We start from the raw sequence: 16,389 nt of genomic DNA, 5'->3' as shown, positions 1-16,389 counted from the left end.
TAGTCTGTTCGTCATACTCTCTTTACCACCTCGATAGGCAGTAGAGGTAGCAGTGGATGAGGAAACTATATAAACATCATGAAATAAATGGGTTCCCCTGCCAAGACTTCACAGCCTCTGCAATGTATTTGTGCCATACAGGGATAGACAATGGAAGAAAAACAATTTGCTGTCACCACCCGATTTGACCAGCTCAGTGAAATAAACCGGTTCAATTAGTCTGGATTTTGGTCCGTATAGGTTAACACGATACAATTGCATTCAGAAGATGCATCTTGTCAGAGATGTTGTACCCAATGGTTTTAGATGTCAGACAGACCAGTGTGTGGGATCATTTGGACCTGGTGCTGGAGTTTGTGTAAAGTTCGTAAGCACTGTAATTTACTGTATGTTTGTTTAGCAAAAACATCCATTGACACACATATTATTGTAAACTGACCGTAATGTGCTGCTTACACATCAGCCAAATCCAAATTCTTTGATTCTCTATTCTATAAAGTTCTGACACTATTTGGGAAATTCACAAGAAGTTTTTTTTTTTTTTTTTTTTTTTAGAAAGCACAGTGGAGCTTCTCAAAATGAGAATAAAAAAAACGTGCCTATTACTCAAGGTCAAAATATATGGTGCCGCTTACTCAGCAAGCTTGGATCACTTAAACCCTTAAGAAACTGTTTTCTTTGACTGATCTTCAGGACGTTCACAGAATCTCCTTGTAGTGTCAAGGATAACAAATAAGCTTTTTCAATGTTTTAATAAAATATCCAATTTCAGACTTTGTAGTTATGAACAATATTAATGTAGAGTGTTGAGGAGAAAAAAAATGAAACAAAAGTTCTCAGAAATATCCACAGAAATGCAGCCATACACATTTCATATTACACTGCAAAATTGCTGAGAAAAACATCCACCCGACTTTAGGATTTCAATCATTTCAATTAATTCTGATTCAAAGTGTAGAAGTAAAAATATTTTAATCAAACAACAGATTATTATGTGCATACAGAATATGTAACCTTTCACTTTGTGACTTCTCCATAACACTCAGCTCAACTCAGCAGAGATGATGTCATAGTATTGTAGAGATATTACACATGTGTTAAGCTCTGGCAGACAATAAGCACTTTTTCTTATCTTTTCATATCACTGTTATGGCAATGAAATTCATATTCAACAGTTTTTATTCACATAGTCCTTCTGTAACTGACTAGAGTGTGAATGCTAAGCTCCACTGCCTTGCATTAAGAATGGTGTTGAGTTCTGGTGTTCAGTGACTTTTTTTTTTTAAACATTGTGAAACATTATGACAGAAAAAGAAATGCATCAATACCACATTTATAAAATGTCTCTTATTTTTTTCACCGATCTTTAAACTTTCCATAATGATATAAGAGCAGACAATAATATATTATATAGTACGATATTGACTGAAAATGCACAGACATCCCTAATACACTAGTGACAATGACAAAGCACGCTCCTCCAGTCTCATCGATTCCAACTATAGATATGAATGCTTATTCAGCATATAGAAACAGCAAACTATTTTCAGATACAGTACAGAGGCATGCATCTGCTTAGACTAAAATATAACTTTGTCTTAGTTCTATTTTAAAAATAATGTTTTTATCACTTTATAATCGTGTGGTATGTAATACAACAAAATATACATCAATATCATTAACAGGAATACAAACATTTTCTGCTAAGGCAAAGATGTCATGCAGTGATAATAGTGAAAGACAATACAAATTGAAAATATCAAACAATTGAAACACAAATTTTTTTAAAAAAAGCATACATTTGTAAAGATAGAGCTGATTTACGTGTGGATATATTATGCTGATGTTAGGTTAAGTTAGGTTAGGTAGTTACTTTATTAATCCCCAAGGGGAAATTTTTTGATGTGTGTCTCTGTGCACATGTGCAGCAAATTTGTGTTTCTCAGGCTGGTTCTGTCTTTCTGACAAGTTTCCTGACATAAGAAAATAGGAGCTCTCTGAACTTGTCACCCATGAGGAAGTAGAAGACCGGGTTGATAACACTGTGCAAGAAGGCCAGCGGTCGGGTCAAGATATACAGCGCCTCTATGTACATCATTGTACACAGCTGCAGCCCGGCCCAGGACTGGCGAGATGCTATTCTGACATTTCTCAGCACATGGTAGGGAGTGTAGAGAACCAGAAACATGGCTGCGGCTGAAATGGCAATCCGGAGAGGCCGTTTGTACGACGTTGTCCTGCGCGGTAGAGCCCTTTCCTGGACATGCAGCAGATGTGCAATTTGCTGAGAAAAAACACAAAGTCCCAGCAGAGGGAGAATGTAACCAGTCACGGTTAGCCCCATGCTGTAGCCTAATACATTGACATCTCCTTTTAGGCTGGCATAATCCTGGCACCGACTCCAATTCTCTCTCTGTAGGTCCTGAACCATCAGTGCTATCATTGGGGCAACTTGCACATTGACAGCCAGCCAGCTGATCCCCGACATGAACAGGGCTGTTCGGGGCCTCAGCAGGTAGTGGTTCCTGCTAGGATGTTTTATGAGCAGGAATCGGTCCATGCTGAGCCAAACCATAAAGAGAATGGAGGAGTAAAGATTGACGTGCAGGACATAGCGGTTGATAACACAAGCAACGGGGCTGGTTTCCGATTGCTCGTTTGTATAGAGGTAGGCGAGGCGTGGCAGTGTGCAGAGGAAAATCAGGTCAGAGACTGCCAGATTGAAGAGGTAAATATTGTAGCTCTGCCACTGCGGCAAACAAAATATATAGCCGAGCACAACCAAAAGGTTGCCAGGGAAACCAATGCTGAACTCGATTGCGTAAAATGGTGACAAGTAATACTTCTCCAGCATGTCATCTATCTGTGTACAGTTGTGCGCCTAGCAAGACGGGGAGAGAATAGAAAAGAGAAGGGGAGGGAAGTGTGTTGTGGGAGGGGAAGGGGAGGGGGGGGGGCAAAAGAGGGGGGAGGCATCAGGTAAGAATGGATTCAAACAAAATCTTAAGGCCTGAATTGATCAATTTGAAGGACATTTCCCAGTAACAGATTTCGAGCTATTTTTCAATTCAGAGCTAACCACATTCAACACAGCATACAGAGCGTATTTGTTCGGAAAAGACTTACCATCGTGTTGTTGTTATGGTAGTTTCTGATCACATGAAGAAGGAATGCGACCCCGAGCAGGTGCAGCCGCTATCCGCACACTGGATACAGTAAACACAGAGTGATGAGTGAACTGGTGCCGTTAATATGACATGGCTGTTTCACTTGCGCTTTTATCACACAGACACTTTTGAATATTTTTTGCATTTACAACAGTCAAACCAAACAAAACCTTGTAGATTTATGGTAATAGCTTATTTATTAAGTCTACGCGTTTGGTCTTATCTTACCGACAATACAGACCAGCTCTGATACAACATTGTGGATATGAATTTCCCCCTTTGTAGTTATCCACATGTTGCTAAATGTCTGAAAAAACTGTATTTTGCAGCCAGTTATTGGCTTCCCCAACAGTTGTAACAAACTTTGAAGTTGAGCTGTAAGTCTTATTTTCCATTAATTTGAGATTTTTAGTAACCGCCATCTTGGCTTTTTATCGAGAACAGTCTATGCTGCAAAGACTCAAATCCTTTTGCATTGCTAGATGGCATGTCTATGCATTTGACAGTTTTCACTTCTGTAAAAACAGCAACAATCTGTCAAAGTGACTATGAAATGAAAAGAGCATTAACAGTCCTTCTTCCTTTATTCTAAACTTACAAAATCTACTACTTGTTTTGGTTTGTTTTTTTCAGGTAAAACTGGCTAAAACTACAAGATCACCAAAAAATAAATAATCATAGCATCTTTTGTCGATGTAGAAATGTATAAAGTTCCTACTGTAGTTTAGAGCGTTGCCGTGTCCCCAAGCGATTCATTTTGAGTCTGATTGCTTCTCTGAATTTTAAGGTTGATATAATCTCTCTTTTTGTCCCTATTTGGACTTGGTCAGATGAAAGCCAATCAGTGGTCAACCTGTCTGTCACATCTATCACTTCTTTTCTCAGAAACCAGTTATTTGTGTCCCTTTTACTTAGCCTGTCATTCTCTGCATACTTCTTGAGAATTGCACAAATACTTGCTTGGTGTTAATTTTTTTCAATTTTTTTTTCCCCATATCAGTCATCTTGTGTGCGCAACCACATTTATTTCCTCTTTTGTCTCACACAGTCAAATGTTTAACAAGTTTGAAATCAACACATTTCCTCACATCAGTCACTCTTTTAACTTTTGTTTTACCATGTTTAACTATATTTACTACAAATCTGTGACTAAAACAAAACTACGATAAAACAACTTTAAGCATGAACACATATTTATTGTTTTGTATTTTAAATTGTTGTCATTTTTCTACTTTAAATAATTGTTGTGGTCCCTCATGTCTCTGTTTCATGCCCAAAACCTGACGTGAATTATTTTGGTCTTTTGGCCATGACTCACTGTGGGCCTGAATCGGACCACTTACCAGAGAAGTATTTGGATCCATCCAGGGCAGTCAAGAAATCATTAGACTTTATTGTTATAGCATAGAGCATGGAGCCACATAATTCTATTAAGCCATCTAGAGAACCATTACAGTACTGTCATGTCTGTTTCTATAATACAAAATAGAATATAATGAAACTGTCTAAAACAGCAGTTATGGGCTTTGTATTTGCCCAATGAGAGCCTCTATGGACTGTACAGAACAAGCCTGACTTGGACTAAAGGACTGCAAGATGTTATAAGTATCCTTTTCACTAATTAAACAAAATGTCACTCTTTATCTTAGATACTCCAGCGGGGTCTGTTACCACTCACATGTAAATTAGATATTAACCATGAGAAAACACCTCCTTGGTCAGTCATAAATCTTTTCACATTTTATTAAAATTGATTTTGTTAAAGTCTGAAAGAGTTGGCTGAGTGAACAAATTATAAGTCAAGTTGCATTTGAGCTAAGATAATGAGCTCCAGAGAACTTTTGTTTTAAAGAGCAATTTAAAGCAAAAAGAAAACTTTCTGTGAAGACCCTGAGTGGAAAATATCTTGCTTTATCCTTGTGAGTGGACTAATTTAGTTAAGGAGACAGAACCAACTGAGACAGCCTAAATCCACAGAAGAACTGTGGCAAGGTCTGCCAGGATGCCTGCAACAACCTGTCTGCCGAGTTTCATGAAACATTGTGTACAAGTCTTCCTGGGACTATTACTGCTGTTTTAAAGCTTTTTCTCACCAAATATGCATTGTTTTTGGCTGCACTTATAAAGTAAATAAATGATAAATGCAAACGATTGGAATTATTTTTAAAAGCATTCTCACTTTTCTTGTATTGCCTGAAACCTTTGAAGTATTGTATGAATTTGTGATTCAATGCACAACTTCTCTTTTGTGTGTGATTTTACTGGCATTTTTCTATTTATGAGGGGCTGGTTTAACTAGCAGTGTTCTTTTAAAGACCTTTTCTGCCTCGTTACATGCATCTTTTAATGAGGTAATCATGATTGAGGATGTGGGTTTCTGAACTAATTCCATGCATGCGTGGGAGTTACACAGTTAAAGCCCAAACTCGATTGTTTGCAGATATACACTTTAATCTAATCTAATCATTTAAAATTGAACCTAGAAATTGGACAAGCTGATTAAAAGCATGTGAGAAATAAGAAAATGCTCTCTCTCCATCATAAAAGAACATTATTTCATTAAAATTCCTATCATGAGCAAAACACATTCAAATGTTCCTCCTCACAATTCTCTAAGCCTTAAAACTTAAATATGCAGTTAACAAAACAATACCATACTTTTTAATTTTCAATCTATGGTGTCCATCTCCTTTCCTGTGGTTGCATAACTTCCCCTGATCTTGATCATGTTGTTTCTGATATGGAGCCACAGTATATTTTGGCAACAAAGCTTACAATGTTTGTCAGCATTTAGAAAGCACATGATCTACTGCTGAGAGACATGTGAGACATACTTGGTGAAGATTTTTTTTATTTAAAAAAAAAAAAAAAATTATACCTTGGCCTGATAAAGTAAGTTGGGTACAATACAATGGGAATGTCCTTAAGAAACCCAGCCTGGGACTGATAGTGGTTTGTTTAGGTTTGTGATTATGGGATGAAGAGTAATCTTTCAGCATTCTTTTGTTTTAATAGAGTTCTGATTTGTTCTAGAGGAGGCCAGCAGTGGGTCAATGACACAAGTCCTTACTTGAAATAGCTTATGTCATAATAGTCTCTAGTTTATATAATTTTCAAAAGATGTGACTGTCTCTGAATGATCAAATGGCCTTTCTCCTGATTACATAAAACAAACGGTCATCCAGGAACAATGTGATCATGATCATCCCATTAGGCACTGCTCTACTGATTACTTCTATTATTAGTTCAATATAGCAGGGTTGTTGTGGTTCAGGCAGTAGATGCGCCTCAAGACTAACATTGAAAACTTTACTTTCAAATATAGCGTTACAGTCAGTGATCGCCATGTACCTTGCTTTTAATTTTATGCTGAATATTCAATATGTAATAGACCTAAAGTATGTTTTTGTTTGTTTTCTGCTAATTGCTAACCTGTTAAATGTGCTAAAGTGTTCTCCGTCTTGTCTGTCTCACCTTATTTGTAACAGTTCAATATATTTTTCTGTCTGGAAGAAAGAAGACTCCGTTGGTTGAATCAGATAATGATGACACAATACAACCGTGTATCCAATATATATAATAATATAATAATAATACAGTTCACTGAAAGTATTTCTATAGCAAGAACCAGAGTGCTCTCTGGTGGCAGATCGAGGCAAACCCAAGTATCAGAGTCTTTACAGTAGCTTGTGCAGGTTTCCCACCAGAAGAGGCCACGTAGTTGATCATGCTGCACACCGAGAGGAGGCTGGAGGTTGTTCTGGTTTGAAGAGGTCAAAGCGACTGCACTTTGGACTACTTGTTTGGCACTCTTTTCTTTTCTTTCATTATTTTGTTTTAAAAAAATAGATCAATTATATCTACTGTATGCATATTTACTGCATTTGGCAGTTGAACCCTGTTTGCCCTCTCCATTTATAGTAATCTGTGACATCACAGTAGCATAAATACTGAAATACACAGGTTGTGCTGAATAATAATAATAACAGAATCAATTATTTACTTGTACTTTGCAGTAATACATTTTTAACTTTAATATCATAAAAGATCTGATGCAGAAGTAAAGGGGAAACAAACAAAGAATCCACAGGCTTAAAATATTAAAGAGATTTTTTTTTTTTTTTATCTTTGTTGTAATATAAATAACTTTCCGAAGTCTTAGGCATCCCCAAGAAGTTAAATCAGAAAGAAACACTCAAAAATCCCATAATTTGCAGACTTTTTTCTGCTTTCCTCATTTGCTGTCAACTCACGATCCCCCATATCTGTCTTGCCACTCTTTGTTAAACTGCTGTATGAAAAGATGCGATTGGATGTTGAACACGGTCGCTGTGAAACACGACAGTCTCCTTCTCACCTGTTTTGTTTATGTCTTTGTGGAGAAGTGAGATGGTTATAAATAGAACCTATGAAAGGATTAATGTCATTGTGGTGCATGTGGTATGTGTTTGTTTAAAATTACTACAGAACAGACTTTACCAAACACAATCCAGAGAAGTGAGACTCAACAGAAAAGGGCATTGTGCAAAATGATGGGACTAACATACAAATAATAAATAGCATATGTATTATTATAGCAGCGCATTTCATGTGCCAGCCTTAACAGTGGTCACGTGATGTAAATTTAATCCAGCAGAGGGCAGTATTAGCCAAGAGCTCATATAGTGGGCTAAAACTCTTTAATTGTCCTGCTTTATGATTATGAATTTTTGTTGTTGCAATAAATGAAAAATAAATTTAAAAAAAAAACATGAATATTTACTTTAGATAAAATGAACTGAAATTAATTCTAAAAGTTAGGAATCAGACGGATAGATGTGGGTCAATACATGACAGTAAATCCTAATTGTTACAGTTAAAATGGAAATAAAGCCCGAAAAAAAAGTAGACTGTATGAGGAACATCGAGACGGAGGAGATATAGATAACGGAGCTGGTGACGGATTAAGTTATAAAGGGTGGATCTGTACCAGTCATAATGGGTCTGTGTGTGTGTGTGTGTGTGTGTGTGTGTGTGTGTGTGTGTGTGTGTGTGTGTGTGTGTGTGTGTGTGTGTGTGTGTGTGTGTGTGTGTGTGTGTGTGTGTGTGTGTGTGTGTGTGTGAACATGTTGTGAAAAGTAAAACGATGATAAACTGAATCCCTGCTAGTTTCACTTGTGCTCATTCCTGCTTCTCCTCCTGGCACACACAATTAATGCACCCTGATGCACGCACGTGCACACAGACACAATCACAGAGAGAGAGAGAGAGAGAGAGAGAGAGAGAGAAAACGAGAGAAAGAAGTGGGTGGCCTAAAAGAAACCAAAAATCGTCTCTGCTGATAAAATACGGACACATTAATTGGCCTGACGACGATATATGGGTATTATTTTAAGGTAGATTGTCGTTAAAGTGTGTGTGTGTGTGTGTGTGTGTGTGTGTGTGTGTGTGTGTGTGTGTGTGTGTGTGTGTGTGTGTGTGTGTGTGTGTGTGTGTGTGTGTGTGTGTGTGTGTGTGTGTGTGTGTGTGTGTGTGCTTCATGCTGGCCAATTGTGAGTGAGTGTTCCCATTAGCCCTTGTAGCTCACTTTGCTGTCCTACTTCTGGAAGGTGACACACTTAGAGCCTTATCACTATAACTCTGCACTAATTATCAGCAGGGTTCACATTTGACAGTGAGTTAATTGGATCACAATCTGATTAAGTGTGTGGGCTTATACGCTTTTTTAAATGTCACAGGAAGTGAGAGATTGCATCTTTTTTTTTACTGCATAATGCTAAGATTGTTGAGGAATATCCAAAAGCATCTCTGCACTCTCTCTACATGATCTTCTTCTTCGATTTGTCCTGTCAGAATCTTCTCTCCAACTGTCCTATCATTCTCTATCATCATTTCAACCTTCTTTCGCACCCTTTTCAACTGTAATTTTTTTTCCACACCTTAAATTCCAGCATGCTCTCATAATGTTCCCTCAAGTGTTTTTCTGAGCAGCTGTCTAACTGACTTCCTCAGAAAGAGGTGAGGGTGAAATCTTCACCTGCTCCTGTCCACTTATTGAGGTCACAGCCAGGATTAGTTATAAAAAAAAAAACAGTCTTTAAACTGTTCTTAGAAGGCCCCAGACAGATTCTTGTTTTTGTGTTTCAAATGTGTGTGGTCAATCTGTCTCACATGATAATTAGCTGGGAAAATACAGAACTAGAAAAAAACCCAGCTTTTTTTCTTTGGCCAGTTTGCAGTTTCACTTCAGTGAGACAACCAGTCAGACTCGTGCTGTTTCATCTGTGTGAGAGTCGCTGTCAAATTCAATTCCTCTCTCTTACACTCCTTACTGCTGCAGAGAGAAAATAATATTCAACCCTAACAAGAGAAGTAATGGTTAAACTTACTGTCATTTTTTTTTAATTCATTATATATTCCCTCTACCACAAATTATAATTCAAACATATTATTAGCTACTGTGTTTCAGATTATTTATTATACGCACAGTATGTAAGAACTGCAGGTCAGTACTTTTTTTTTTTTTAGCATGTTTAAAGCCTTTTAGGGAAAAACTTGAATTGGTCACCAGTCAAGATGCAGTTAACATCAACGTCAGTCAAGATTCATCTATAGTGGCTTTGAAAGAATCCAGCCAAAAAGATGACCCATTATCTGCATCTTCATCCTTCAATCCAAATAAACATGTGTGCCAAATTGAAAGAAATCTCCCCCTCCCCCCCTAAAACCCTCACGTTCACAAGAATGGGATTAACATGACCGTGACCTTTGACCTTCGCCCTACTCAGGTCAATCTTGAGTCCACGTAAATGTTTGTGCCAAATTTGAAGACATTTCCTCAAGTTGATCCTGAGATATAGAGTTCACAATCACGTGTTGAACAGACGCAGGAGCCGGGAACACAACACCTCCGGGCCCAGCTTTCACCAGCGTGGAGGTATCAAAATGTGCCTCTGAAGAAAACTGACAGGCGATAAGCTGACCAGGTAATAAATAAAAGTTACATCAGAGCATTCATTTGGACACATGTAATTAAATAGCCGGGACCGCCATGTTCTTCCCTGTGAAGTCCGGGTCAGTGTGAACCTTGTGCCTCCTGCGTACCTGTTTGTATGCTTTGCCTTAAAGCGAATCTATTTCATTTTCAGGCGCGGCAGCTCCGGAGGCTTGTTTTACACACGCTGGCGGTGCATGCTGCGTCAGGCTTTTTCAGCGTTACTGATATGATTGCCTCCGCCGTCTTCTGGGACACATATAAATTCAAAACCACCGTCAGGTCAGCTAACCGTCAGCTCATCGCCGTACGCCGGTCACCGGACACGTTGCAGAGCTGAGACTTCCCCGACTCAGAGCGGTGGCTGATGTCGAACCCTGCCATGTTTTCATTTCAACCTCTTGATAGCCGGCTCTCAGGGTCGGCCAAGCGCAACTAATGTCAAAGCTTTTGCTCTATCCAGACGCTGTAGTGTTACGTGTTAAGCCCGTGCTAACTCTTACTGCCCCGCTGCCCAAAGCAGATTTTCAGATAATGCGTGGTTAGTGCTTTCTCGTGCGGGGAACTGTCAGAAACGCAGATGCCTGTTATTCATTTTCCTCAACAGTAGCTGAAGTGGACCTTTGCGGCTTTTTCACAAGCGCCGAAACTTGTTCCCCGTATTAATCTGGAGTGGGGGAAAAAGAGGTGTGTGTGTGTGTGTGTGTGTGTGTGTGTGTGTGTGTGTGTGTGTGTGTGTGTGTGTGTGTGTGTGTGTGTGTGTGTGTGTGTGTGTGTGGGGGGGGGCACTCTGAACAGCAACATCTGTGTATGATTTGCCTGCTCATGTTCTGACTTCACATGAACCGCCATCATTCATTTGGCAGGTGGCAGTTGTATGTGTTCTGTGCAGGAGTTGATTTCTAAGCACACGCACACGCGCACACACACACACACACGCACGCACGCACACACACACACACACACACACACACACACACACACACATACAACACACATTCAAACACACACTACACACACACCTCAGGGTCTTTTCAAAGTCTTCTCTTGTTTCATTACTGGCATCACCAGGTTTTACGGATGTGAACATTACCACACCGCACAGAAAATAATGGCTCTCCTGTTCGGCGTCTCAACTTGATGACATCATACAGCTGCTGATGGGGAACCTGGGAGCTGTGAAACAGGTTATATTATGTAAAGCACATTGCAATGGTTTAGCAATTTGGTGAGACAATAAATCTCTTGTAAACCTATGTGGTGATTGTGCATTGCTCTAAATAGAAAGGGGGCAAAGTGCCCCTCTATAACAGCACATCAGCTTTCGTGTCAGTCCGTTGCTGTAGCTCTTACTCTGCAGCTGTCAGCTGACAGTCAAGTGGCTGACAGGGCTGACGACAGAAAACTTCCCTTCGCAGCACTGGCATCAGCTGCTGTTAGCTTTAACTCCGTCTCTCTTTTTGTTTTCTCTCCTTTTCCCTTCCCGTCAGGGCTCTTCTTCCTCCTCCCTCCTCAACATAGTTCTCTGAAGTCAGTCTCGTTTTTACTCTCTCACTCTTCACTGTAGTTTCACTCACAAGGAAACAATGTTATGGAGGCTGCTTTTGTCAGCTACAGTGTTTGGACCAGTGGCTTGTCATATCAGCATCTTCCTAATTGGTGTCACACAGTGTCGAGGGACCGGGGCATCTCATTGTACCACAGAGGACGTCACTGAAATCTGCCTCCACGCTAAAGAAAAGAGAGTTTGCAATAGGTGCTTGGAGGGAAAACAATTCTGGAGAGGTGACATCATTTGAAAGTACTTGTCTTTAAATCTAGCAAGATAAAAAAAAAAATAAAAAAAATCATAATCCACTAGGATTTGGCACCAAAGTGGAGTTAGCTGAGTTAAAAAAAAAAAAAAAACCATAACCAATGGCAGTTTCAAATCTAAATATTTCCTAGAACAGGTTTGGAGAAAAATAACCTACCTCTGTGGGGTCGTTGACTTTCTGGTTTGTGTGTGTGTTGGCACCAAATGGCGGGGCTCACTTTACCAACCATTGTCGAAGTTGTCAACAGTTCTCCAAAATAACACACCCACAGGAATGTGTCCCAGTCTTCCTGGTTTTAAGAAAATAAAGAGAGCAAATACGCAGAGATCATGCCTGGTGGAGCTCACAGGACGAAAAACCCGAACCACTAAGATCCGAAATGTTTGCGCAGTGGTCAAGTCGGGATATCCTGTTTGTTTTTGTTATATGGAGATCCGTTACAGAAATACTGTGAGAAGTCTGTTTGGGCATGTTTGTGCATTTGGTCTTCACTTCCATCCACGCACCCAATCCAGAGCCTCCATCCTCAAGAAGATTTTTTTTTCCTTTTCCCTTTCTCTGCTTTTTGCCTTCTTCCTCGTTGACCAGTCACTCGGCCTTCTTCTTCTTCTTCTTCTTTCACCCCCCGGGTGGCGGTCGTGAGTGGCATGATACTAATGTCTCAACTTCGTGGCCTGCTGCACACAGACAAGGAAACAAAATGTCAATGTTAGACCAACGGAAGCAGTCTTTCCCATTTCCCTTCCTGTTCCCTCTCATTGCCTCTCACAGCAGGTAGTCGGGGCGAAGGTCTCGCCCTGTGACATCGCAGCTCTCCACTTGTCTCATGAAGGCTCAGATTTCAGCACCATGGATTAGATTAGGTTCACATTGGCTGGCTGACTCACTGTCCTTGAGTTATGTTGCGCTGTGAAGAGGACTCTGCATGGGTATGTGGTCAGGGAGGGATGGATTTAAATTGGGTTTTTGCTCATATGGAGATAAATCTAAAATGAACCCGCACACACTCATCTGTCGCAGCGCAGTAGTTCCTCATTTTCTTTGTAATTCAAAGCCCTGCCTTGTCTTTTATGAAGGTCTAACCAATAATACTTCCAAACTTTTCCCTGTGCTAGCTATGTGGCTCTGAAAGGCAAAGGCAGTCTGCTAGAAGGTTCGTCACTCTGTCGATGCACCACTTTGGTACAGATTGAAATATCTTAACAACTTTTGGATGTATTGTCAAACAACAGGACAAAAGTTAATGGTTTACAGAGAATGGATCCTAATGACTTCTTAGACTTCTAAGTGTCCCTAAAGATGAAATTGTCAGGAGTTCAGTTTTGTCCTCCATTTTGCCCCCGATCACCTTTCCTCCTGTGTCCCCTGTCTTTGTCTGTGGCCACGCCACTCACCTCCCGTGGCCACGCCCCTCACCGGTCCCAGCAGATGCAGCCACTCACCCCTGATCACCACCTGCAGGTGTACTGCATCTCCCTGATCACCTCCCCGGACTATATGTACCCTGCCCCTGCACGACTCTGGTTGTCGGTGCATTTTTGTTAGCCACCCGTCCGTCTTCCCCCCGTCCGTCTTCCGTCTGCTCCCCGTCAGCTCTCTGTCAGTCCTGTTCCTGTTCCCGTTCCTCCAGCCTCTGTGTCTCCTGCGGATATCTCCGTCAAAATCACCAGTCGGTTGAGTTGCCCTCCCGACTGGACGTAAAGTGGACACGCTCGGTGCCACCTTTTGGTTTGTAGTTTTTTGTTTGTTTTTTGGACAATAAAGACTGTATTTTTGGAACTACCTTGAGTCTGTGAGCTTGCATTTGGGTCCTGGAAAAACACCCACCGCATAACTGAAATCCCTGATTCATTGGTTTATGATCAACTACCCACAAAAGTAATGGCAATTTTGCCACATGTCAAACATTTAGAACATGGCGACCTTTATCTGCATCTTCACGCGAGTGTTTCTGTTGTGAGCATGTTAGTGTGGCACTATTAATATTTAGCTCAAAGCTCACGAGCAGCATGATTTGTGACACAGACCTGTCCGAGAAGTCATTTTTGGAAGCGGTCTTGCACGGGCTGACGATAACTGATCAAATCAACGAACCATATGACACAGAAGAGCTCCAAAAAGGAAACACTTCTTATTTAGCGTTAGGGATTCTGATATAACCGATGCTTGAACAGAATTTCTTCTAACCTGTGTGCCAATGTGGTTTTTGAATGGGCAGTTGCTTTTTGCTGTTGTCACACCTAAACCACAGCCAGTAGTTCGTCAGCGGATGCTGATTGGCCTCAATCACTGTGGTTCAGTCACAAGCGCATGACTTGAAGGCCTGACAAGATAAATTCTTGCACAACCTTGTGATCTTGTGAATCCAGCTGCCTCACAGAGCTGCTCTTTTAGCTGTAGACTCACTTCAGTTTTAATATTTAGATATAGTTTTAATATTGAACTTTGTCTGTTGCATCTACAGCAGTTCATGCTCCACTACCTCCTCTTACTCTCACTCCTTTACTTGCAATATATATATTTTTTTTCCATTTGCTGTCATATCAGCCTTTTTCTATCCCCTTTTTCCTGTCTAGCGTTGTGATTATATGACCTCTCCTTCCTGACTCCTGAACAGCCCACATTTCCTGAGGCTTGTTTCAATCTAAAACCTTTAAATCTTTAAATGTTAAAAGAGTTGCCATCAACTGATTTTTTTTTTTTGCCTTTGACACTGAGGTTGAAAAATAATTCTTATTAGAGTCTCTTGTTGTATGAATGTGTACAATGCAGATTGTTAGGCTGTGTTTGGATAATGTCTTGTTATCACAGTGTTAATGGCTCTAGTAGTGGGACATCAATATACAGACACAGCTGGCTTAGATTGATCGGTATAGAAATCTGCTCCGGAACCCCAGTGATGTGTGAAACAGATGGAAACATGAGATGAAATGTTAGAAATGGTACCGGGGAGGTTTTTGTGATCAAATTCTACAGAGCTTCCGAGAGTGTATTTTAAAGGAAAATATGAAACTCTCCTCAATGGACAACACCACTAAGATTTTGTTTTTATGGATCCCATTCTTTTCTTTCATTCCTATTTACTCGTTTTCTTTCTTTTCTCATTTTCCTGCCATCTCTGCTTTGGCAAAGCTCCAACCCCTAAGCCTTTTCATTGGCCTGCTGACTCTACAAACAGCTTTACAGCATTCCTGAGCAAGAAGCATGCCTCCTCCTCACCTCTGTGTACACACTATACCTTGCCCTTCAGCATCTCTGATACCCTTTTTTTAGACCTCCCTGGAACATCCTCACCCTCGTGTGGCTTTATTACTGTTTTGTATTTGACCATAGCCTTAAAGATGGCCTCCTTACCCCCCTGTTCTGGTTTTATTTCTTTATTTGTTCTGTGTAAACACTGTGTACACATACAAGTGTGCACATGGTCAGCCACATTCTGTGTTTATATGAGCTGAAAAGAAGCATGGCGGTGGTTTAAGAACTGTAAACATGTCTTAAACGGATGTCTGTGGGTGAGGTCATCCTGTGTGCTGCCTGAGCCAAGTTCAACATTGGACATGCAAGCAGCAAAGAAGGTCATCGCACACATGAAAACATATGACCAAAAAAAAGACAATCCAGCGCCGGTTCTTGCACGAGTAGTCTGCAGAAAACATCATTAAGCTAAGAACTGTGACTAGCAGAGCAAAGAATTGAGTTAGCTCAGATAGTCAGCTTTCATCTAGACTCATTAGGTTACAGCTCATTCTTAGGCCTGACACACAACTGCCTCTGTTTTGTTTTTTTTATTCTCCTTTGCTCTTCATTCCTTTGTATCTCCCCTCTTCCCTCCCTGTGTCTACATCATTTTCTCCGCCTTTTTCTTGCACACATGGGGAAAAAAATGAAGAAAAAACCCCATTATTGACTCTACAGAGTAGAATGATTACTTATAAGCTGATGCTGTGGCAGACGGCTGCCTGTTTTCAAGTCAATGACTCACTGTGAGCATTGGCTAACGGCTGAGATGGAGCCGTAGTGCTTGGCAGGCCAGCCTGCAGGAGCTGTGACGAAGGAACGCAAGTCCTCAACTGGTGGGCTCGGTGCTGCTCTACCTTAGAAGGCTGTGTTTGGGAACAAGGTTTGTTTGAGTTGTGGGTCTAATGGACCATTCAGAGATGCCTGCACATACATGCATACCCTAATGTTCTTTTCTTGTCTGTTTGTCTGTCTCCTGTTTCTTGTCAGATGCACACGCACACGCATAAGTAAAAGCACATACACTCAGACACGTGTACATTCATAGCTTTTGCATAAGAAAACAAAAAAACGTGCATCTGCTCTGTGTGTAAATGAATAATTCAGGAACAATGCAGCAGACTCTAAGCGCACCAGGCTGCTGTGAATTCCAATCTGAAATATTCTGTTAAAATTGTTTCTCATTGTTTACTCA

At 40.5% G+C, this 16,389-nt stretch overlaps 1 protein-coding gene across 1 annotated transcript; it reads right to left on the bottom strand.

The window, feature by feature from the left end:
* Window positions 1–1,942: 1,942 nt before the first annotated feature.
* On the bottom strand, window positions 1,943–12,129 carry LOC138625399 (succinate receptor 1-like). Its single transcript, XM_069706282.1, has 3 exons — window positions 12,114–12,129; window positions 3,127–3,206; window positions 1,943–2,881 (listed from the first exon to the last, which is right to left on the bottom strand). Exons 2-3 carry the CDS (start codon window positions 3,127–3,129, stop codon window positions 1,943–1,945), a joined length of 942 nt encoding a protein of 313 aa, XP_069562383.1. The 5' UTR covers window positions 3,130–3,206; window positions 12,114–12,129.
* Between the last annotated feature and the right edge of the window lie 4,260 nt (window positions 12,130–16,389).

This window comes from Brachyistius frenatus, unplaced genomic scaffold, assembly GCF_029030835.1.
Source record: "Brachyistius frenatus isolate BFR_SWC_R1_liver_20210118 unplaced genomic scaffold, ASM2903083v1 Contig_62, whole genome shotgun sequence".
Classification (NCBI taxonomy): domain Eukaryota; kingdom Metazoa; phylum Chordata; class Actinopteri; family Embiotocidae; genus Brachyistius; species Brachyistius frenatus.
Note: the sequence above shows the minus strand (reverse complement) of the source record. Positions and strands in the feature narration are given on the sequence as shown.